Here is a 24,328-nt window from a genome sequence, read left to right on the forward strand (position 1 = left end):
TGTATGTTTAGGTTAGAGCATTTCTTATTTGTTTAACATGGCAACATATCACCTGTCTGAAACCAAGCCCATAAATAATTAGCAATACTTTAAGGACTTCTAAACATGTTTACATTTCATGTTGTTTTCCTCTACCAAATTATCCAAAAGAAAGCTATCATAGAAAGAAGTAAAGTGTATGAAGCCTCCATATGGTTATTTTGTTTTGTCAGGGACTAGCTATCGAGCTGAATCTCAATTCTGCCTCTAGCGTTGGAATCACCATCTCAAGGAGAACTACTGAATCTTTTTTTCTTCCATATGCCAATCTATTCTAGTGTGTATCACTTACTTGAAAGATGAATGTCTCATATTGCAAGGAGCACAGATGTGCCTCTGTTTCTCAGCTATAATGAGGAAAAACTCCAGTAAGCAATTATTTTGTGAATGGATTTTACAGAATGCCAACTCACGCTGCAGAACTAATTCATCCTTCTGTTAACAACAAACATTCAACCAAATGTCCTCCCACCTGCCAGTATAAGTATGATAACAAATACAGGATTTTAGAAAAACAATGCATTTACCAATTTCTGAGGCAGTGTTCAATCATAGCAATATTATAGATTTTTACAAGGAAAATTCATTAGACTTTAATATATTGCAGTATATCACAATCTAGAACATAGTACTGTTACCCTATTTCAAAGAAACTGTCTCTTTGTGAAAGTTGTTTCAACCTCAGAAAAAGCAATTGGAAATTTCTAACAACTTATACATTATGCATACCTTGAGGAGTTGAGTATTTCATTAATAACGCTTTGTTTACTGTCAGACTTTTAATTTATGACTAAATACTCAAAGAAGCAAAAGAAGAAGCTTTACTGTTTGCTGGTGTAAAATGTTAACGATTTTTTTAAAAACCTCAATGCTTTCTATTATATTTGGGGTTCAGTCTAAATTCTGAGTTCTCTACCAAATAAAAAAATCAGAAAATTTCTTGAGGTATCAGTATTTACAAAATGCATAGTCTCTAATTACTTCAACTACCTCATCACCACCACCTCCAAGAGAATCAGTGTATCAACATCTTACTTTGGAACCTCATGTCTGAAAGAAAGAAATTTCCCCTCTGATGTCCAAGCTTAGTCTATCTTTATTAGTTTTCTGTGGCTGCTGTAAGAAATTACCACCAACTCGGTGGCTTAAAATATCAGAAATTTATTCTCTTTCTTTCTTCCAATTTCTGATGGCTCCAGTCATTCTTTGGCTTGAGGCTGCATGCATCACGTTACCTATGTTCTTCTGTGTGTCTGGCTCAAAATTCTCTCTTTAATATGAGGATACATATGATTTTGTTTAGGATTCACTCAGATAATCCAAGATAAACTTTCCCTCTCAAGAGCCTTACCTTTACCTCATCTTTTGTCATATAAAGTAATATTCACAGATTCCAGGGAATTGACATGGATACCTTTTTCAACATACTACACCATCTCTCTCCGATTTTATCCCATGCTTTTCTGCCACTGCTGAGCTTTTCTCCCTCGGTTCATGCACTGCTTCAGTGGCCCAGAGTTCACAGGTTGAGATCCCAGGCAGGGACCTAGCACTGCTTGTCAAGCCATGCTGTGGTGGTATCCCACATAAAATAGAGGAAGATTGGCACAGACGTTAACTCGGGGATAATCTTCCTCACATAAAAATAGAAAGGGGCCAGCTCCATGCTGTAGTGGTTAAGTTTGTGCACTCCACTTTGGTGGCCCAGAGCTCACAGGTTCGGATCCCAGGCACAGACCTACACACCACTTGTCAAGCTGTGCTGTGGTGGCATCCTACATACAAAAAAAAAGTAGAGGAAGATTGGCACAGGTATTAGCTCAGGGCCACTTCCTCATGAAAAAAAAAAAAAAGTCCCTTCTTCTCATCATATAATCATACTATATGAGTTTGCTAGAGCTGCCTAACCAAAGTACCACAGATGGAGTGGCTTAAACAATAGAAATTTATTTTCTCACAATTCTGGAGGCTAGAAGTCTGAAATCTGTTGGTAGGCATGGTTTCTTTTGAGGCCTCTCCTTGGCTTATAGATGGCCATCTTCTCTCTGTCCTCACATGGTCTTCACTCTGTACATTTCTCTGTCCTACTTTCCTCTTCTTATAAGGATACTTGTCATTGTGGATTAAAGCCCACCCTAATGACCTCATTATAATGTAATAACCTCTTTAAAGACCCTATCTCCAAATACAGTCACATTCTGAGGTTCTGGGGGTTAGGACTTCAACATATAAATTTGAGGGGAATACGTTCAGCCCATAACACAGACCATTCTTTTCCATTCTGGGGGGAAAAAAGCCTTCCATCTTAAGAACTACTCCCTCAAAGTACCAACTGTATCAGACGTTTACTTCCCATCAGATACCTTGTGCTCCTCAACATTTCCTGGCCCTCTTGCTAGAAGGTGGAGCCTTGGGACTAATTTTTGGTAGGCAATACGCATTTCTAATGGACCAGTAGGGGCTTGTGCTATGAAAATGTGTATATAGAAAAGAAAAGTAATTTCATTCTAGAGTCCCAGTCTCATAAGACTGGCAACAAATAGATTATAATGTTCATTTCACAAAAAGCAGTGTCTGTGATATCCTCAGTTGCATTTTGTTCTCATGCCCTCAGCTTTCATCATTGGAGGCTGAAAGAAATAGCTTTATGAAGTCCATTATGACATTTACTGCAGGAAAACTATTTAGTGCATCTCCAAAAATCTTTGCTTCCCCTGAGGGTCCCTTTTCACCTTTTGTCAATGATAATCTTGTAATTGACGTATTTGTTTGGTTTGATTTTGGTTGGTTTGTTTTGCTTTTGTTTTTGTTTTACTTAAAGTCATATTTGGAATGCAAGTTATACAATTAGAATGTAAGCTCAATGAAGGTAACAACGAGGGCTGTCTTAGTCTTTCATGCATCCTCTCTGCCTAGTACAGGTGCTCAACAAACATTTATTAAATAAATGAATGAGCCAAGTTTATAGCACTATATGGCCTGGATAGCTGCATTGTTATTTTTTTCCCCAGATCTTGATTTTCTATTTTTACTTGTAGTATTTCTCTACACCTGACTATTTTCTATTTCTCCTTGATGGAATAATTATTTTTGTATTAATAATTTTGGGGTATATTTTCTCCAAATTATGAACATATGCATTGTAAAAGTTATGAAAATATCTTTAATAAACATTTAATTGAAAGATTTATCTCAATTTATATTTTTTTTTCCATAAGGATGATACTTTTTGAATGGTGAAGAAGGGACAACCCTAGCAAGAGATCTTTTGCATTCATTTTATACCAATTCAGTAGTCATCACAGAATGGGTTAAGGTAGCAGTTCTGAAAGTGTCAGTCAGGAACGTCTGGCATCCCGCAAATCTTCCAGGGGGTTGGTGATGTCGAGACAATTTTTAAAATAGTACTAAGATATTATTTGTGTCTTTCGCACTAATTTTATCCTAAGTGTATAGTGAAGTCTTCCAGAGACTACACCATGTGTGATATCATGACAAATTGAATGAGGAAGCATGTTAAAGAGAAATCAAAATGGAGGGCACAGTTTGAACACACCCCTAGACCAATCACTTACAGTCACAGAACCAAAACTTAAGACTGTCCTGGTTTCCCTGACATGCTGACTCTGACCATAAACAAAACTTAAGCTTTCTTCATAGCAGCATAACCTTATAGCTTCCTAGCCAATCAAACAAGCATATATACAAACGAGTTAGCCTATACAGTGTTGCCACTCTAAAAGGAATGTAAGTTTCTAGTAACCAATCACAATAGAAAATAATGTACTTCCTCGTTCATACTTTCTAAAATGAGCTGTCACTGCTTAAAGCCAAGCTTCTACTGCTTTAGTTTTGAAGTCTCCCTGTTCACAAACAGTTTGTTTACAGCTCAATAAAATATTCATATCAAGCAAGGCTCTCTGAATTTTCTTTTGACAAGCCAAACATTAAAAAGATTTGCAAAAACATAAAATGATGCCACTCATCTCACTAAATTTTTTGTTCTAGAAGATGAGATAATTTTACAAAAAATATAGTATTTATGTTAACGGGCATTTACTATAGTCATTTCCAATAACTATTTTAATTTTGAACATGGTAAATGTTGATAGATATAAGCCATATAACAAAAGTACTTTGGGAGGTCTTCAAAATGTTTAAGATCACAAAAGTTTCCTGACACCAAAACGTGAGAACCACTAAGTTGAAAGAAAGAGCTCCTTCCTCTATGTTGTAGGAAAACAAAACCAAAACAAATCCAAAGAACATGAAAACACTAATTCTAAAAGATATATGCACCTCTGCGTTCATTACAGCATTATTCACTATAACCAAGACTTGGAAGCAACCTAAGTGCCCATCAATGGATGAATGGATAAAGGTGTGGTATATATAAATAAAGGAATACTACTCAACCATCAAAAAGACAGAATTGTGCCATTTATGACAAAATGGATGAACCCTGAGGACATTATGTTAAGCAAAGTAAGTTGGACAGAAAAAGACAAATACCGTATGATTTTACTCATATGTAGAAGATAAACAAACTAACAAACACATAGATAAGCAAAACAGATTGGTGGTTACCAGAAGAGAAGTAGGTAGGAGGAGGGTGAAAGGGGTAAAGGGGCACATATGTAAGGTAATGGATGGAAACTAGACTTTTGGTGATGAACACAACGCAGTCTATACAGGTGCCCAAAAATAATAATGTGCACCTGAAACTTACACAATGTTATAAACCAATGCGGCCTCAATAAAATAATAAATAAAGAAATATAAGTATAAATAATACTTAAAAAGCAAATGTTTCCCCTTTGGACCATTTGGGACCACTAGTCCCAGGGAACACCCATGATGTCACAATTAGGCACCATCTTGGAACACAAAAAACTGCTCAATAGAATGAGAGGAATCTGAGTGATGGCTACTCAGAGAGACAATCTGTGGATCTATACTATAGATATAGCCCCAATGTATGTTTTCTTTTTTCACTTATATCCTACACCTATCCCAAGTCCAAACCAGAATTCTCTTCTTTCAATTCCTGGCTCCTGAGAAATTAGGATCTCTGTCTGATTCTCCTGACATAATCCCCCATTTAGAGAGATTTCTGACCTACTCCACTGGTGACTCTTATATATCTGATGCCATCGCCCAGAGGTCTTTTTGCATGAGGCTATTTCTTAGAGGTATGGCCTTGCTCTGGAATGGCAAATATATTTCATAGCAAGTGCCAACTCTGATATATTGTCAGTGGCTGGCTAGAACATTGTTTGAGAAGGATTCTGAGGCATTTCCAGACTTAGCAAGACAATTGCCATAATTGATTAGTGGTCTACTGTAGATGCTGGAAGGAAGAATGTTAGCTTATGTGCTGTGTATTTGCTGACCCTGTGAAATCATTTGGAATTGCTATGGTCAAAGAGATGTAGAGCAAGATAATAAATGTTTAGTCCATGTAAAAATTACACAGAAATATAGTAACTACGATGAATAAATAACATCATAGTAAAGTATTGGCAATAACATCTCCCTCATAAACAAACTCCATCTGCTTAAAATATAAGCATAGGTTTTAAGATTCGAAGAAACAAATTAATTTAAAAGAACACAAGAATAGCCTTAAAAGTTTGTAATGATATAGCCTGTGTAACTACATCTGAAGACATTTTCACCTTTCGCATAAACTAGGATAGATGTCAACTACTCTTGATTTGGGCACTTTTAGGAGCTTGGCCAGAACTTACTTTCAGAAACAACCTCCTCAGAATGGAATTTAGGAAGGTGAATTTTAGAGATGTCAGCTGTGGCTCTTGACAACTTCCAGATGTTGTCACTGCTGCTGCTATGGCGTGGCATCTTCTACAAGTCCTCAATTTCTTTATGATGTATAATCTTGTTGGTGTAATTAATAACTAATACATAGAGAAACAAGAGGAGGAAAAGGAAGAGGAGAGGAAGAGGAAATGGAGAAAGGAGAAGGAGAAAGAGAAAAAGAAAGAAGACACAAGTTCTTCCTGGAGATTTGAGCCAATCTCGACTTTTTCTTTGCTTGCCAGGAAGCACAGATACTAAATATTTCTTTAGAACGCATTCCTGTGACTATTACTCTACACACCACTGCCTTAGCAGTGATACAAGCTGACAACAAATTTCTTTAAATCACCTTTGTTGAGGAAATAGAAGAATTTTCAGCTCCCTTGGGAATGAGGCCCAAGCACTGACAAGAACACTAACTTGTTCCGTTGCAAATTTGCTTTTTTCCTATTTTGTCTGGGAGTTACACAGTGGAGAAGTGTACACAGGAAAGCAAGTGATGCCCGGAGCTAAGAAATCTGGCTCTAAATACAGCATTGTGAAGGAATTGGGGATAAAAAAGCAAAACCAGAAAAGACTAGGATAGAATTTGTTCCCTTGGAAACAAAAGAATACTTACTGCTTTTGGAATAAATATATATATTTATTTATATATATATTTTGTTTTCACAAAAATCTGGCTCTAAAATAAAATTCTGACAATATAATCACAAGTGACACTAGTGAGGAATAAATGAGGGGCTTAAATATATAGAGAACTTTATAGTTTACAAAGTATGTACATGCATTTAACTCCATAGGTCAGACTACTAAAATTATGTACCAATCCGAAAGTGATGTGAACCAGAAGTGATGCCAGTTATTGCTTCGCTGATGAAGGTGAAAAGTCACAAAGAGCAGAAACCGGCTCCCTCACTCCCTAACAAAACCTACAAATATCCAAAAGGTATTTTAAACCTCATTTTGGAATAAGAAAAAGAAAAATACAGGAAAGCAGGAAATATCCTAAAATAAATTATTAAATAGATATCTTTGTAGGACTTGAATAAAGAAAATGGTGATTATTAGGAAACAGTATGAGTTCCTTAAGAGCAAATCTTGAAAGATTTACTCCTTCTAAGATTGATAAATTAGAATCCTGGAATAAACAAAGTGGCATTCCATGATCTCTTCCATAAACAAAAAGAGAAATACGGCATTTAAGACAATCATACTCAAAGGTACATGTTAACCTTCTTTTATAAAATAAATGAATCAGACTGTTCAATTATCTCTAGTGTTCCCTCTAGCTCTAAAATTTTTAAAATCTTGGATCCTAATGTATCAGTGTCCCCAGCTTATCACAGATATGTCCTTGATTCATTCTTAATAAATTTTACTGACTTGAATAAAGACTCAATCATATTTATTAAATTTATAGATGACATGATGTCAGAATAACAATGTTGAATGCACACATTTAATTTTTGAAATAATCTCAACCAGTCAGAACAGTTTGTTCTTCTTGGTATTCCCAGGGCATCCCACTAAGTGTGGCATATAGGAGACCTCAAACACTATTTGTTGAAAGAATAAATGAACGAATGGGTCAAAACTAACAAGGTGAAATTCATCAAATAAAATTAATTTGTTCAGGTACAGAATAGACTAAACCTAGTTTGATAGCAATTTAGATAAATACCAGTCAGATACAGTTCATTACCAGCTCAATTTAAGCCAAGAGTTCAGTTAACAGAAGTACAATATCTAGGGAAATTAATCTCACTGTCATCTGCTCTAGTCAGACTATGTGTAAAATACTAAATTTCTTCTGGTCATCACTTACTAAAGCTGATATTGGCAAACTAGAGTTCAACAAAAGAGGGTAGCCAAGATATTTATAGGTCTTGTCAGGAGATATAATTGAAGGATCTGAGATGTTTAACTTGGAAAAAGAAAATAGGAGGGACATGCTTTGACTATTTAGAGAGTTGTCATGGGAAAGATATATTAGAGTCATTCTGTGGATTACCCAAGGAAAGAATATGAAAGCTACAGATCTTGCTTTAGTACAAGGAAGGAATTTCTAACAGTTAGATCTGTCCAAAAACGGATTGATATACCTTGCAAAGAAGAGAACACTTCATAATTTTAAGTGTTTAAGCAAAAAGTAGATAATCTGCCAAGGCATTGCAGAGAAATTATTACTGTACTTGGATATTAGCATGGCTGATCTGAAGAGCCTTTCCTGCCCTGATATTCTGTGATTCTAAGACCCCTGAGTGTTTTGCTGCCTACCTCTTCAACATCATCATAGTCTCTCTTTTCGTTGACTGACTTTCTTTTCATTTAATACCTGATCAGGTCTCTCTTTGTTCTTTCTCTCATTATTCTCATTTGCTCATGAGGTAGTCCTACAAGCTGACTTCCGATGCAACCATAGCAGGAAAAAAAAAAATCCCCTCTTAAAAGTCACAATCTCTTTGCTCTAATAGCCAATGGGCTTGCATTTATTTTCATTCTCTGACTCTCTAGAGGTATTGTTAACTATTCTATCTCCTACACCTCTTGCTTCCCTTATTTCTGTTTCTTAAATTTCATCCTCTTTTTCAATGACCTTTTTTTCTTTTTCCACACATGAATCATAGTGGTTTCCTAAGGCCTTGATGTTTTCATGTATAGGATTTTACTGCCATTTTTGATGGTGGGATCAAGGTAATTGTTAAATCTCTAATTACAGTAAGATAATGTCAGCAATGTAATTAACACTGTTCATGTCTTTATGATTTCTCTACAATGGCAATTAGTAAATACTGACTTGTTTAACAATACCCATTTTGCAGTTGTTTGGTTTTATTTTCCTAGTTGAGTTGGAGAAAGTACTCCAAATTTTATTGTTTTGTTTTCCTGGTAAACAAGGGAAAATGCTTCAAATTTTATTAAAAGAAAAGTTTATCTTGGAGGAAACTTACAGGATCACATCTTACATCATATCAGAGAAAGCATCAACCCACATTACAAATGTCAGAATATTTGATTAGCCTTTGAATTTAAAATGAATCTGAGGATCGTGTCACAGTCACATACCTAGCGTAGCTGAAAGGCCGTGAGTCCTTGCCACAAAGCGTCCATGTCAAAATTTGACTTAAATTTGTAGACACAAGCTGTTATAAAATTTTCTAGACAATTGAAGCTCTATTTTCCAAGTCTACACAAAGCTTGCTCTTAAAAGGAATCTCTCGTCTCTTATTCTATAGCCATTTGTGCTGTTTACCATTATCCTATTCATACATTATATTACTTACAAGTATAGCCTCTCCATTATTAACATCCCCCACCAGAGTGGTACATTTGTCACAACTGATGAACCTACATTGACTCATCATAATCACCCAAAGCCCATAGTTTACATTAGGGCTCACTCTTAGCGTCATACTTTGTATTGGTGTGGCCAAATGTATAATGACATGTGTCCATCATTATAGTATCATACAGAGCATTTTTAGTGCCGTAGAAAGCCTCTATGTTACAGCTATTTCTCCCTCGTCCCTCCCCAACCCCTAGCAACAACTGATCTTTTTACTGTCTAAGTAGTTTTGCCTTTTCCATAATGTCATTTAATTGGAATCAGACAGTATGTAGCCTTTCAGATTGCCTTCTTTCACTTAGTAGTATGCATCTAAGGTCCCTCCATGTTTTCTCATGGTTTAATAGTTCATTTCATTTTAGTGCTGAATAATATCCCATCGCCTCGATATATCACCATTCATTTATCCATTCACCTACTGAAGGCAATCTGAGTTGCTTCCAAGTTCTGGCAATTATCAATAAAGATGCTATAAACATTCATGTGCAGGTTTTTGTGAGGACATCAGTTTTCAACTCCTTTGGGTAAATACCAAGGAGTGTGATTGCTGGATTGTATGGTTAAGAGTATGTTTCATTTCATAAGAAAGTGCCAAACTGTCTTCCAAAGTAGCTGTACCATTTTGCACTCCCACCAGCAATGAATGAGAGTTCCTTTTGCTCCACATTATCGTCAGCATTTTGAGTTGTCAGTGTTCTAAATTTTGGCCATTCCAATAGGTATGTAGTAGTGTCTCATTTCAATTTGCATTTCTTTGATGACATATAACGTGGAGTATTTTTTCATATGCTTATTTGCCATCTGTATACCTTTTTTGGTGAAGTGTCTGTGAAAGTCTTTGGCCCATTTTTTAACCAGATTGTTTTCTTATTGTTGAGTTTTAAGACTTCTTTGTATATTTTGGGTAACAGCCCTTTACCAAATGTGTCTTTTGCAAATATTTTCTCCTAGTCTGTGGCTTCTGTTCTGTCCTCTTGACATTGACTTTTGCAGAGCAGTTTTTAATTTTAATTAAGTCTAGCTTGTCAATTATTTCTTTAAAGCATTGTGCCTTTGGTGTTGTTTCTAAAAAATCATTGACATACCTAAAGTCATCTAAACTGTCTCCTGTTATCTTCTAGGAGTTTTATAGTTGCATTTTACATTTAGGTCTGATCCATTTTCAGTTAATTTTTATGAAGGGTGTAAGGCCTGTGTCTAGAATCATTTCTTTGCATGTGACTGCCCAGTTGTTCCAACATCATTTGTTGAAGACTATCTTTGCTCTATTGTATTGCCTATGTTCCTTTATCAAAGATTAGGTGACTATATTTATATGGGTCTATTTCTGGGCTCTCTATTCCATTTTATTCATCTATGTCTATTCTTTCACCAATACCAGACTGTCTTGATTACTGTAGCTTTATAGTAAGTCTTAAAGTCAGGTAGTGTCAATCATCCAACACTGTTCTCCTTCAATAATTCATTGGCTATTCTGGGCCTTTTGCCTCACTATATAAACTTTAGAATCAATTGGTTGATATCCACAAAAGAACTTGCTGGGATTTTGATTGGGATTGCATTGACTCTTTAGATCAAGTTGGAAAGAACTGACATCTTGATGATATTCAGTCTTCCTCACCATGAATATGGAATATCTCTTCATTTATTTAGTTCTTCTTTGATTTCATTTATCAGAGTTTATACTTTTCCTTGTATAGATCTTGTACATATTCTGTTAGATTTATACCTAAGTGTTTCATTTTGGGGGCTCTAGTGTAAACGGTATTATATTTTCAATTTCAAATTCCACTTCTTCATTACTGGTGTAATTTTACCTAACTTTAATTAATTTAAATTTAAATGGCATCATCTGTCTAGTGGCTATCATTTTAGACAGCACAAGTCTAACTTCTAGAAAACATAATCATGAATTATTCCTTTTTTATGAATTATTCCCTTTTCAGGCACAAATGTAAAAGTTATTATTGTACCAAAGTGTAATGCTGCACCAAAACATTTACACTGACTTACTCATTTAACATTCTGGAACATACCAGGCACTATGTACTAGTTGTCATACTAAATGCTAATGAGCATTTAGGAGCTCATACTACTGAGCGATGCAGTAAGTAAAATTTACAATATAATTTTGTTTGCTATTAGAGACATTTGACTAAAGAATTGTAGAGACACAGCATACAGGATAACTGCAGCAATTAAAAAAGGTTTCAATGAAGAGTTTCATTTAAGCTGGGTCATCATGGAAGAAAAAAATTACAAAATAAATGGGGGTAGGGTGCAGTGAGGAAGAGGACAGCCATTCCAGAAAAGATGGAGTCTGGAAAGGGTGCATCTAGGATTCAGCAAGCTTCTCCACATGTTGTGCGCAGCAGCAGAGGATGCTGCTGGAAAGCAGATTCCAGACTGATCATGAGAGTTTTAGATGGTAAGTAAGAAGTTTGGATGCCAAGTGGTCACATAGTACATTATGCTTTTCCTATTGTTATAATTTTTATACTTTATAGTAAGTACTTTTTTAAAAAATTTGCTTTATTTAATTTATAAGTTGTTTATGGCAAGATCACGTCTGCCTTATCCACCACTGTACTCCATGGTATCTGATAGAGGATCAGAAAGTAATTGTTATATGAATGAATGTTTCTGCTTGTTCTGAAGCTTGATGCCCTTCGGAATCATACCACACACCCTCTTCCACGTTTCCTCTGACTTCCGGTCTTCCACTTCTTGGTTGGCAATCACACTGCCAAACAGTGTAGCTGTTTGGTAGCAGTACTTAGTGACAGGTTTTATGAATGTTTCCTGCAATTTAAATAAAGCCAGGATCTTTACTAGACAAGTACATTTGTGGCATTGGATTTGTGTCACTAGAATAAGATATTGAGATGGGAAAGGAACTGAAATACTCCCCTATATCAACTCTACAGGGCCTACAGTTAAAAGGAAAAAGAATTCTTTTTTAAGCGAAGAGTTGAGGTATAAAAGTAAAAGGGAATGAGAAAGGTACTCCAAAGTAAATATCTACTTTTTACTGATTTAAACGTAAGAAAAAGCAAAATAAACGTGCCCCTTGCTTCCTCCATTTCATCTGTAGCCATATACTCTTATTACCTTATGTTCATCTTTCTTCATCATTTGATGGAGCTAACCTTCCACGTAAGAGAAATAGGAAAGGCTCTAGACCACATGAAAGCAATTCCCAGCCTCTAGGGTATCCGAATTATTCATGTTTATGCAAACAAAATACAAAGTAATTAACTCTATAGCGTAGCCCACTTGTCTCCCAAAAGGTACATCTCTCCGAGCCCATGTAAAAACTAACATGACTTCCGGTACAAAAGGGACTGCTCCTTGTTTACAGGGCATGCTAATTGCAGGCATAGGCACATCTCCTGCCCACCCCCTCTCGCAAAAACCAAACGGAGGACAGAAAAAAAAGGAAAGTGGTTAATTTGATTATCACTACGCCGCCGAAATATGAGGGATAAGGCACACAAAGACCTAAACTAACACTTTGTTAACTTGGTCCCGCCTGCATCCCAGCCGCAGCCTTGCAGAGACCTCGCGGCCGCGCAAGGAACTCTTCCAGCCGGGCTCGCACCGCGGAGGACACGCCTCTCGCCCGGGGTGGGCGGGGCTGCGACTCTTCCGGCCCGCCCCCTCCGGCGCGGGGTGGGCGCGTTTGGAGAATCTGCGTGAGGGAGGAGTCTCTTGTCCCTCCGCGCGGCCCGTTCCGTCCCGGCTCGCGCTGCCTTTGGGTTGACGTGTCTGCATTTCCTCGGCGGCTCAGCGACTAGGGCCGTGATGGCGGACGCCTGGGAAGAGATTAGGCGGTTGGCGGCTGACTTCCAGCGGGCGCAGTTCGCCGAGGCCACACAGAGGTGCCCGACCCTCCCTCTCCGTTGTGGAGTCCAGAATAGACCCTAGGCGGCCATGCCGAGATCTGAGGCCGCAGATCCCTGGCCCCGGACCTTCCCAGCCCCTGGCACCGTTGCCGCCTCCTGCCCCCTCCTGGAGCCTGGATTGCGGTTCCGAGTATAGTTCTCGGAGGGGAAGCCTGAAAGATGCTAAACCCCGGAATCCCCCATCCTCGCCCCAGCTAGGTGCTGGCGCGCCCCGCCCCCACGCTGGCGGAGGCAGGTGACTTCGAGCGAAGGGTGTCCCTCCTGTCCGTACTTAAACGTCATCACATCACTGTGGCATCATTAGCTCTTCTACACTTCCTGACCTAGAATGAGCTTGAAACGATAGGCTTACCCCAAAATAAGTACTTTGCAGACACTATGTTGTCTCTTAAAATATTTTGCCTTTTTGTCCGCCAGAACAGATGTACTAGGCCAGACTCGTGGTCCCATCTGTCATTTTTAGGGACTCACGGACACTGATATTTCCCACAAACACACTAACCTTTGGGTGATGTGTCTGGAGCACCATAAGTCTGCTTTTTTAATATTACAGAACACATGTACTGCTAATAGAATTCTTTTTTTTATCCGTTGACTATTTCTTGCTCACGATGTTTTTGTTTCTTCTGGTGCCTGTATTATGTAGTTTTGAGAGCAAACTAGGGCACATACTGAAGTGCTTAAGTTAACTAACAGTTGCAGGTTTACCTAGGCCAGATTTTCTGTTTACAGACCAATTGTATGAGTAAGGCAGTTATACACTTAATTTAAAAGAAAATTCTGGGGTTTTCTTACTAAAGTTAAACTGGAAATTGAAGTAAAAATAGGGCAGGTTTTTTTCCTCCCTAAATTATATGCCTTCACTTATCTACTCAGATTTGAAGATTAGAAGCAGGCCTAGATGAGAGAGCAAACTTGAAATCGTAATAGAATGATTTGTACCAATTAAGTACATCGTTTAAGTGCGTGTAAACCTGCTTACTGCCAAGAGTTTTTTTTTTTAACTTGTTGATTCAGTATTTTTTACTAATAAAAGATACAGATTTAGTGGTATAGAACCTACTCACTCTTTAGCCTAACTTTTTAAAAAAGCCCGTTTTCATGCATTGTGTTGATTTTATTGAGCGCCAAATGTATCAAGTGCATTTTTAAAATTGAACTTTCCTTGTTTCCCTCAGATTGTCAGAGCGGAACTGCATTGAGATTGTGAATAAATTGATTGCTCAGAAACAGCTGGAAGTAGTTCACACGCTTGATGGGAAGGAATATATTACTCCAGCCCAAATTAGTAAAGAAATGAGAGATGAGCTACATGTCAGAGGTGGTAAGTAACTCCTCAGTTTTTTTCTTCTGGTTCTTTGATAGGGAAAAAAAAAAAAGCCCTTAAAACCATAATTAATAAATTATTTGGAGGTTATAGGACACCCATCTCAATTGTTAATGTGATAATCAGCCTTAATATTTTTAATAGTTTTGGGTAAACATGATCATATAACTTAAATGAAGTCAAATATTGTCACTATACAAAATAGCACTTTTTATTATTTTGAGTTATGTGTTCTATGTGTGAATTAATACACTGTTTCTTGTCACAGTTTGTTAATTTATCTCATGACTCAGGGGAGCTGCCTGTTATTATGAAGAGGGAACAGAGATTTTAAAGAATTAGTGATTTTTGAAAATCAAGGCTATACTACTCTGCCTGTTTTTTTGTTTTTAAACTTACCTGTAGGTATTTGCAAATTAGGAAACAATTCAGTATGGATGCTAAACCTATATTGTAGGAAATGCTGTTGCAAGCACACCAAAAAGTTTTTGTTTTCCTTTGTCTTTTTAAAATTTGAACAACTATTGAGCAAATTTGAACATAATTTGATTAAAATAGAAGCAACTATTAAAACAGTTCTTCATTAGATGTTATCAGATATACCCTTGGTGTGTGTTTTTTTTTTTTATCTTCCTGCATTATGCTGATAAAATAGTAGCTATAATTTGAAATAGTTAACAGATTTTCTTTTGCTAGTAGGTGGAAATCTACCAATTTCAAATAATTGAAAAAAGTTCATCTGAATTGAGTTGTTGTTATCTCTTTGGTCACAGTAGATAAACTGTGAAGGGAGATAAATGCCCTCCACAGGTCTGGCCAACTTATGTATCAGTTGATGCTGGTATTTGGCCTGATGTGAGAAATGGAACTTTGAAAATAAATTATTGCCCATGTCTTCAGTCATGAAGACTTATACAGCTAATGGTTTGTGTTGGAAGACATTAATTATTGTGGCTCTATGTCCTTTGTAGAAGGAGGCCTTTGTCCAAAACAAATCTGTTGGAATTTACAGTTTTTGGCTGATGTGTACTCACACGTAATTTAAACTAAATGAATATCTTTTCTTTAAAGGTCGAGTAAACATTGTTGATCTGCAACAGGTAAATTTTAAATTTATAAATTTTTTTCCTTTGATTTCTGAGTTTTTGATACTACAAATTTTTTCAGTGCCTTAGGTATGCACAAATACTGGTATCATATTTTGTGTAATGTTTGTGAAGAAATAGTGATATAACCCTCACTGACACATTGAATCAATTTAGGAAATTCTGATATATTGAATTGACTTAATAAGTTCTTCTTTCTCAGCTGACTTGATTATTCTTTTTTCGTTACCAAATAAACTCATGGTTGTCATTTTAAGTAATTACAGGATTTATGTAATTTGGGAGAGAAAAATCACTAGTTTCATCTTTACTTGCTTTTAGTATATGGAGGTAATAGAGTAATATAAAAAAAGTAGAAGATATTTTTAGAAAATATAAATGCACATTTCATCAGCAAGGTACACTAAATACAAGAAGCTGGTGAATCTTGTATTGATTGTGAAATGGTGCCTGTTATATGAAAATGTAACTTCTTAATATAAACTTCCCTAGCAAGTGAAAGTATAATTGTTCAGAAATGAGAACAAATAAGCAAATAGCCTCTAATTTATTTGACCAAGCCTTTTTAAAATATTTTAAAGCAATTTGAAATTCATCTAAGAGTAAGTTTTTGAAAGGATAGTTCTAAATATAAAATTTTGAACTTAAGAAACAGTATGAACTTACCACTAATAGAATTTGTATTTATTTTCCAGGTGATTAATGTGGATCTGACTCATATTGAAAATAGAATTGGTGACATTGTTAAATCAGAAAAGCATGTTCAGCTAGTGTTGGGACAACTGATAGATGAGTAAGTACAATATTTAAGAGCACTTTGTTGAGTTCCCTTTTTTTTAATAGTGTTTATTTTTAAAGTTATAGCAGCTGTGGCCAGTTCAACATTTTTGTTTAGAACTCCTATAGTGCTGATTTTCATTATAGGGATCACTGTACTTAAAAAGTAAGTGCTTAATTATGTGGAGTACTTGGAAATAATATAAACTTTGATTTTTTTTGTTATCTTAAAGCAACACAGAACATAATTTTTACAGTCTTTCATATATGATCTTAGCTATGAAAGCAAATTTGCCACAAATATTAATGAAAAATGACAGCATAATTTTCATTATTAAAAAAAAATTCCAGCATTTATCAGTTGATTAACCTTACATTTAGTTACACTGATAGGAAAAATAAAGTTCTCAGAATATGAGTAATGAATGATGTTTACCTAAAAATACCCTTTGTGTTACTTTTGGGACATACCTTATTGCGACAGAAATTAAATATAAAAGATAGAGGAAAATCATTATCCTAATTGCTTTTCCTTTTTTTTTTTTTTCAAATATTAGGAACTATTTGGATCGATTAGCAGAAGAGGTAAATGATAAATTGCAAGAAAGTGGTCAGGTAACCATATCAGAACTGTGTAAAACCTATGATCTTCCTGGAAACTTTCTGACACAGGTATTTTTTCTTAATAGTATAATGTGTCTTTTCAGATAAATAAAGAATTTTGATGGAAGAAAAAAACTGGACTTTCTTACCATTGATCTTTTGCAACCATTTGCTCTTGATGTCATAGCAATATATTTTGGGAATACTTCTTATACATTGCTGGTTCTGAGGAGACCATTCAGAAATTATTATTATCTTCCTGAACCCAGAGAAACCGTAAAAACAATTAATAGACTAAGTTCTAGACCTGCTTTGATATATTAGCAAGTATAACATAAGTGCATAGGTTTATTCAGTGCTTTTGATAGCAGCTATACAGAAACTTTAACCCTGATATCTACAGTTCTGATTGCGCAGCTATATTTTAAGAAATAACTGATGAAGATTACAATTTAGAGTGGGTGCTGCGGGCATCTTATGGGGTAAATGTCAGGGATGCTGCTAAACAGCCTACAATACATAGGACATCCTCCCCAACAAAGAATTTTCTTGTCCAAAATGTCAATAATACCAACGTCCTTTGATGTGACCTTTTTTCTTCTCTAAACTGTCAGTGTGATAGGAAGAAGAACCAAGGACTCTCTCATATTCTCTTAATTTTAGGTACCTATGTCAATACTCAAATGTCTTGATTTATAATGTAATAACAGTGCTACCTGAAAATAGAGGCCATTTCCTTGTTTGTTTTTTCTTAAACTTGGTTGACATTTTAGAGTTAGAGAAGTTCATTCAATATAGTGAAAAGTGTATGAGCTTTGGAGTTAAACACACCTGGATTGGAATTTTGTCTGTGCCACTGCTTTGTTACTCAGCATGAGGAAAATTATTTCATGTCTGTTGTGCTTCAAGTTACACATCTTGAGAGTAATTGTCTTTTCCATAGAGTTCAGTGAGGTTATATACATGGTATGTCTAGCGAAATGTCTGGCACAATGGAGGCACTCCATAGATGACAGTTTTGTTTTGTAGTTACTGGAACAAATAAGGGAAAAGCCAAATCTCTTTTTAGGTATATATCACTTTAAGAAAATCCAGTTTACAAGAATTTACCAAGTCGTTATTGCATGAGATTAATTTATAATACAAACAGATTTACTCACCCATTTTAAGAGAGTGATTTCCTCTGATTGCATCTAAAATAACGTTTAGAGTAGAGATCTGTTTTACATAGCATTTCAGGAGCCTAAGTTCTGTTTTAAGTGAGCAAATATATGTTAATCACCGAAGGTCAAAAAATGCATTTTTAAAACACTTCTAAAAAATGTCAGAACAAATCCACATGATTTCTTATAAAACTGTGCTACTGATACATTTTGGAAATATATATGGCTTCTTAATACTTTCCAATTCTGATTTTTTTTTAATATCACAGGCAATATTCTAAAAGCTTATTAAGAAGTTGTTTGAATGGCATTTTTCTGTACCATTCAAGTACCAGCCAGGCTGACTTGAGTAGGTTTAACTTATCTTGGGATATGAAATGTGTCCAGACACATACCTGACCCCAGTCATTGTGTAGCTGTGGAGAAGTACTTTGCTGAGATTACCAAGAAATCAGGTTGTCTGCCAGCGTAGACCTCTGGGCACAGATAACTTGTTAATGTTTGCATCAGAGAAGATAACTTTTCAGGTCTTGTGTTTCCGTAGGTTGCAGAATCTTGGAATAACATTTATTTGTCTCTGTTAGTGTTAGAAGCTCCAGATAGGATCTTCTCCAAGACCCATATATATGTCTTAACTGTCTATATTTCAAGCTGCCTATATCTAGAACATTGGTTAATCAATCATTTTTATTGTATATTAAAAATAGCCCTTTTTAGCATTTGCCCATATCAGCTATTTGACTCATTCACTTCTTGGCTCTGCCATGAGATTATGAAGTTTCTGAGATCCTGAATCTTCATTTTAGCTTATAAATCTTGTGAGTTTATGTTTGTTGAAATTTGTCAATCATGTGATTAATGTAACATCAGCATGCAGCGTTACTTTAGTAAGACTATACAGATGTATATGTGTAATTTTGTTCTTTCAAAATAATAAAAATTTGCATCTTTACCCCCAGGCGCTAACTCAGCGACTAGGTAGAATAATTAATGGACACATTGATCTTGATAACAGAGGAGTAATATTTACTGAAGCTTTTGTAGCTCGACATAAAGCACGCATCCGCGGACTGTTCAGTGCTATTACCCGGTAAGCATGTTTTAAAGTATGTATATTTTCACATTTCTTTGATCATGATTTGCATTTTTTTTTCTAGCAGCTTTTTTCTTTTTAGCAAAATCTCAATCAGGATCCTAGTTCATTAAACAGATAGAAGAGAAGCTTCTGTGAGATAGGAATAGGGACGCCCGAGCCCTACAATGTACCGAAACTCTCTCCAACCAGAATCTCCTTCCCTGCTCTACCTTCACCACCCTCATGACCCCAGATGTACTTCTTCAGAACACCCGAATAAGTATATAAGGTGACCCTAGGCTCATGGAAGAGCATGCCGTTTAAAATCATAAGTCCTTGGGTCATAGCTCCATCACATAGTAACCATGTGACCTTGAGCAGATGAGTCAGTCACCTAACTTCTTTGGGTCTCAGATGAGACGAGATGATTTTAGAACCCTTTTAACTAAATAAATTCTATAATTCTAATGAATAACAATATTACTTTCAAAATCACGTTAACTTTTCTAAAATAAGAACTTCTGAAATGTTTGGAGCCTGTGTGACAAACTCCAGTGTGGAATTAAGAAAGCCTACATTCTCAATTATCTCTTCTCTCCTGTGTCATTAACTTTATCTCAGTAGTTTTTGGGTCCCACCAACATTTAGATATGTCCAGATTTCTCCCATTTTAAAACTATCAAACCTCTCTCAACCCAATATTCCACTCCAGCTACCATCTTGTTTGTTCCTTTCCTTAAAATGAACCTCAAGAGTTGATGTCTACATTTACTATATCAGTTTGCTTACCTTCTGTCACTTCTCAGCTCACCCATCTGGCTTCTACTACTTACATAGTAATGATGTCAATATCATTAAATCTAATGGATGCTGTCTGTCCTTATTACTTGACTTTGCAGCGGCATTTAACTCTAAGTACGTCTTCCTTCTTGAAATGTTCTCATTCCTTTTTTTTTTTTTTAACACCAATATTTACTGGTTTTTTTGTATCTCTTTCGGGTGTACCTTATAAGTTGCCTTTTCTGGCTCTTTCTCCTTTCCCTAGCCTTTAAAGTGTCAGGCCATCTTTTCTTCTCAGTCCTGCACTGCCTTCCTAGGTGACTTTACCTTTCAAATTTCAGATTCATACTACCTACACAGCATCTCTGTTGAAATGTTTTACAAGTGCCTCAAATTCAACATATTTAAAATAACTCATTACCCCTAAGCTATCCTGACCCCCCTCCACCTGAGTTTATCCTTCCACTTGGGTTTCCATTACCAGTAAATATTATCATTCTGTTGGTTTTGCCAGAAACCTGGGAGTCATTTCTTTATACCATCCTCTCTCACTCCTCTTTCCTAAACACGAATTCTTTTGAATTCTATGTTCTAAATATTTATGTAATCTTTACTTCTCTCACATTGCCATTCCCACCACTTCAGTCCATTTTTTAACTGGACTGTTTTAGGAGCTTCCTAACCAGTCTTCCTCCTTCTGCTCTTACTACCTTCCAGGCCTTTTTTTTTTCGGTAAGGAAGATTCACCTTGACCTAACATCTGCCACCAATCTGCCAATCTTCCTCTTTTTTTTGCTTGAGGAATATTAGCCCTGAGCTGACATCTCTGCCAGTCTTCCTCTGTTTTGTCTGTGGGATGCAGCCACAGGATGGCTGATGAGTGGTATAGGTCCACACCGCTGGCACAGAGCACACCAAACTTAACCACTATGCCACAGGGCTGGCCCCTTCCAGAACATTTTTTACATGACAGCCACAGTGGTTTCTTTTTGTCATTCAACAAGGCAAAAACTTTTATTGAGCACCTAATATATGTAGGGCCCAAAAGACTAGAAGGTTAGAAGGGAGAGCTTGCAACCTAATGTAACAACTTTATTTTTTCTTTCTTTTATTTATTTATTTTTTTGTTTGTTTTTTTGTTTTTCCTTTTTCTCCCCAAAGCCCCTGGTACATAGTTGTATATTTTTAGTTGTGGGTCCCTCTAGTTGTGGCGTGTGGGATGCCGCCTCAGCATGGCCTGATGAGTGGTGCCATGTCTGTGCCCAAGATCCGAACCGGTGAGACCCTGGGTCGCCGAAGCAGAGCACGGGAACTTAACCACTCAGCCACCGGGCCGGCCCCTTTTTTTTATTTTTTAAATAATCTCACACTTGGAGAAAAATTGCAAGAGAACCTTTTGTTTCTGTCCCATTTGAGAGGAAGTTGCTGACGTGATGTTCTGTCACCGTAAATACTTTAGTCTGATGTCCTGCAAGTAAGGCATTGTCCTATATAATTATAATAGAAACATGAAAATCAGGAAACTGACATTGACATATTACTGCCATCCATGCCTTGGATCCCATTCATGTTTTACCAATTGTTCCAATATGTCATTTATAGAAAAAGATCCAGTTCAGAATCACATATTGCCTTTAATTGTCATGTCTCCTTAGTCACCTTCGGTCTGGAACACTTACTTGATCTTTCCTTGACTTTTATGCCCTTGATGCTTTCACAGATCACAGGCCAATTACTTTGTTCAGTTTTGCTTGTCTGCTCTTTTTTTCATGCTGTTATTTAGGTTATGCATCTTTGGCAGGAATATCACAGAAGTGATTCTGTGTTCTTGTCATTGAATCCTACCAGGTGGCGTACAGTATAGATTTTTCCACTTACTGATGATGTGTATTATAACTTCTTAATAATGAGATATCTGCTGATATCTCAGAAAACTACTTAAGTTTCCTTTATAATTAAGTATTTGTGGAGAGGGCCATCTGAGATCATGTAAGTTATTCTGTTTTTCACCAGACTTTCAGTTTATTCAATTATTTAAATCAGTATGAACTCATGGTTCCCTGTTTTATTCATTGGATTATAATCTGTTACTATTATTATTTAGGTTTTCAGTTGGCTCTGATTTAGCTAGTGGCAGTCCCCTCTGGTTGACTTCTGTGTTCTTTTGACATGTCCCCATCATTCTTGAAGCACTTCTTTTCCTTATGGCATGACAAGAAGTTCCAGGCTCAACTCATACTTTGCCTGTCCTAACCATGGAATCAGCCATTTCCCCAAGGAGCCCTGGTTCCTTTTAGTAGAGTATAGTATTTAGAAACCAACATCTGGACACTAGATGACCTCTTGCTATTTGGTTGTCACTGCTCCCAAGCCCTCTCAGCAGACAAGCTAAAGGATACACATACACACACATGTGTATACCCCTCTACATATCGGTATTTCTGTATCTTTATCCATGTCTATGAAAATCCATGAGTTCACACTGATAACCTCCAATTCCCTTCTCACACTTTAAGTTTCTCCTTTTCTATATTTGTAACTTCCCTCTCTGTGAGAAACCTAGCTCCCATTATCCTTAATATATTTACTCATTTGATTGATTTTCCTTTATGTAACTGATCTCCCATTGCTGCTACAGCTCTCTTCCCTCCTTACTCCCCATAGGCTCTGTCACCTTGCACCAGATCACTTCTCTAACACAAGAAACTGATAATGGCGGTTGTTTGTGGAAGAGGAACTGGGTAGCTGAGTGATAGGAATGGGGAGGAGTCAGTTTTGTAACTTTTTTGTACCCTGTGCATTTCTTAGTCACAAAATAAAAACTGAAAATATATTTTTCCTATTGACAGATATTCATCTCTTTTCTTTGACTAATTATTGTGGTGAGTGTAGTTATCAACAGGTTCAGCAAATAGTATTTTTCTGAGTCATAATAGATAGCCCTGAGTAGTTTCTCTCTATGGAGGTATTATCAAACCATGAGGGCAAAACAAATTCTGAGCCTCAAAAGTTGTTGCTAGGCTGTGTGGTTTCTAGTTAGTTCCATGTAATGCACCATATCTTCATATTTGCCTCTTAAATATAAGGAACCATCCTACTTTTCTGGTCTGACTTCAGAGAGAACACCTGTATCTCTGATTAAAAAATGATTTATATTTATTGTTATTATAGGTAGCGAAAAAGAAGAGCAAGAAGTAATTAGTGAAAAGACATATGTAGGTATACTAAACTAAATTATATTCCAAATTGAAATAAAAACTCAGCACCTAAGTTTTATTGTACAAAAAAAAGCTAGAACTTTTGTGCAATTTAATTAAACATTTATTGAACACCCACAATAAGTTGTGCACCCAGAAATTTTAAGATAAAGTCCTTCAGGAAGCCCTGTACATTTTTGTAGGGATGTGTTCAGGTAAAAGGGAAAAGAAAACACAAAAAAAAAAACAAAACATGAGAAGATTGTGGGAGTTATAAGATAAACAAAAGAGAACAAACTTCACAGAGCACCTAACTGGACCTCATTGGTTTGGGGGCTCTTAGATAATTTAGCTGAAAAATGTGGGTAAAACAATTTAATAAAAACCAAATTGATCCCTACAAGAATTTGGTAAAAATAATAATTTAGTCAAAAATCCCCAAATACAAGGACTTTTAAATATCAGTTCATATTTAGACAACTGTTTCTGGTCTCCCAAGTTTGTCATGGAGAAAATTTATGACTTCTTAAATAATCAACAATAGGGGATCAAGTAGTTGGAATAACTTAAAAGTCTCTTGATGATATGCATAAAAATAAAAAAAAAAACACAGACTAGACCTAAACCAGAGAATAGGCATAATTGGCTTAAAATGAATACGGGGAAAAATTGTCAAAAAAAAAAATCTAGATCCTTTTCTTTATAGTTTTCTTAAAAATTGTTCTTTAAATTATTTTAAACGAAAGGCACTCACAGGCCTCTGCCCAGAACTAATGAAAACATATGTATAGACAAAGACATAGATGAAAATGTTCATAGCAGTGTTATTCATAATATTCCCAAACTGGAAATAATCCAAATGTCCATCAACTGATGAATGGATAAGCAAAGCATCGTATATCCGTACAATGGAAGGCTATTCAGCAATAGAAAGGAATGAATATTGATTCATGCCTTATCATGTATGAACCTCAAAAACATGCTAAGTGAAAGAAGCTAGACACAAGATACCAAATAGTGACTCCATTTATATGAAATCTCTAGAAAGGCAAACTTACATAGAGGCAGAAAGCAGATCAGTGGTTCTCTAGGTCTAGGAGTGGTGGCAAGAATTAACTGCAAACATCTATGAAGGAACTTTCTGGATAATAGAAATGTTATAAAACTGGATTTGTAGAGATGGTTGCTCA

The 24,328-nt window shown here is 36.2% G+C and overlaps 1 protein-coding gene across 1 annotated transcript in view; it reads left to right on the forward strand.

The window, feature by feature from the left end:
• The first annotated feature begins 12,872 nt into the window (after positions 1–12,872).
• UFL1 (UFM1 specific ligase 1) overlaps positions 12,873–24,328 on the forward strand; it is a 30,964-nt gene continuing 19,508 nt past the window's right edge. Inside the window, exons 1-6 of the mRNA XM_014843241.3 lie at positions 12,873–13,086; positions 14,289–14,434; positions 15,509–15,537; positions 16,239–16,336; positions 16,878–16,992; positions 19,046–19,176. Of these exons, the coding sequence (XP_014698727.3) occupies positions 13,010–13,086; positions 14,289–14,434; positions 15,509–15,537; positions 16,239–16,336; positions 16,878–16,992; positions 19,046–19,176 (596 nt within the window). The 5' untranslated portion in view covers positions 12,873–13,009. The remainder of the gene's footprint in view (positions 13,087–14,288; positions 14,435–15,508; positions 15,538–16,238; positions 16,337–16,877; positions 16,993–19,045; positions 19,177–24,328) is intronic.

The sequence above is a fragment of the Equus asinus genome, chromosome 24 (assembly GCF_041296235.1).
Source record: "Equus asinus isolate D_3611 breed Donkey chromosome 24, EquAss-T2T_v2, whole genome shotgun sequence".
NCBI classification, from domain to species: Eukaryota; Metazoa; Chordata; class Mammalia; order Perissodactyla; family Equidae; genus Equus; species Equus asinus.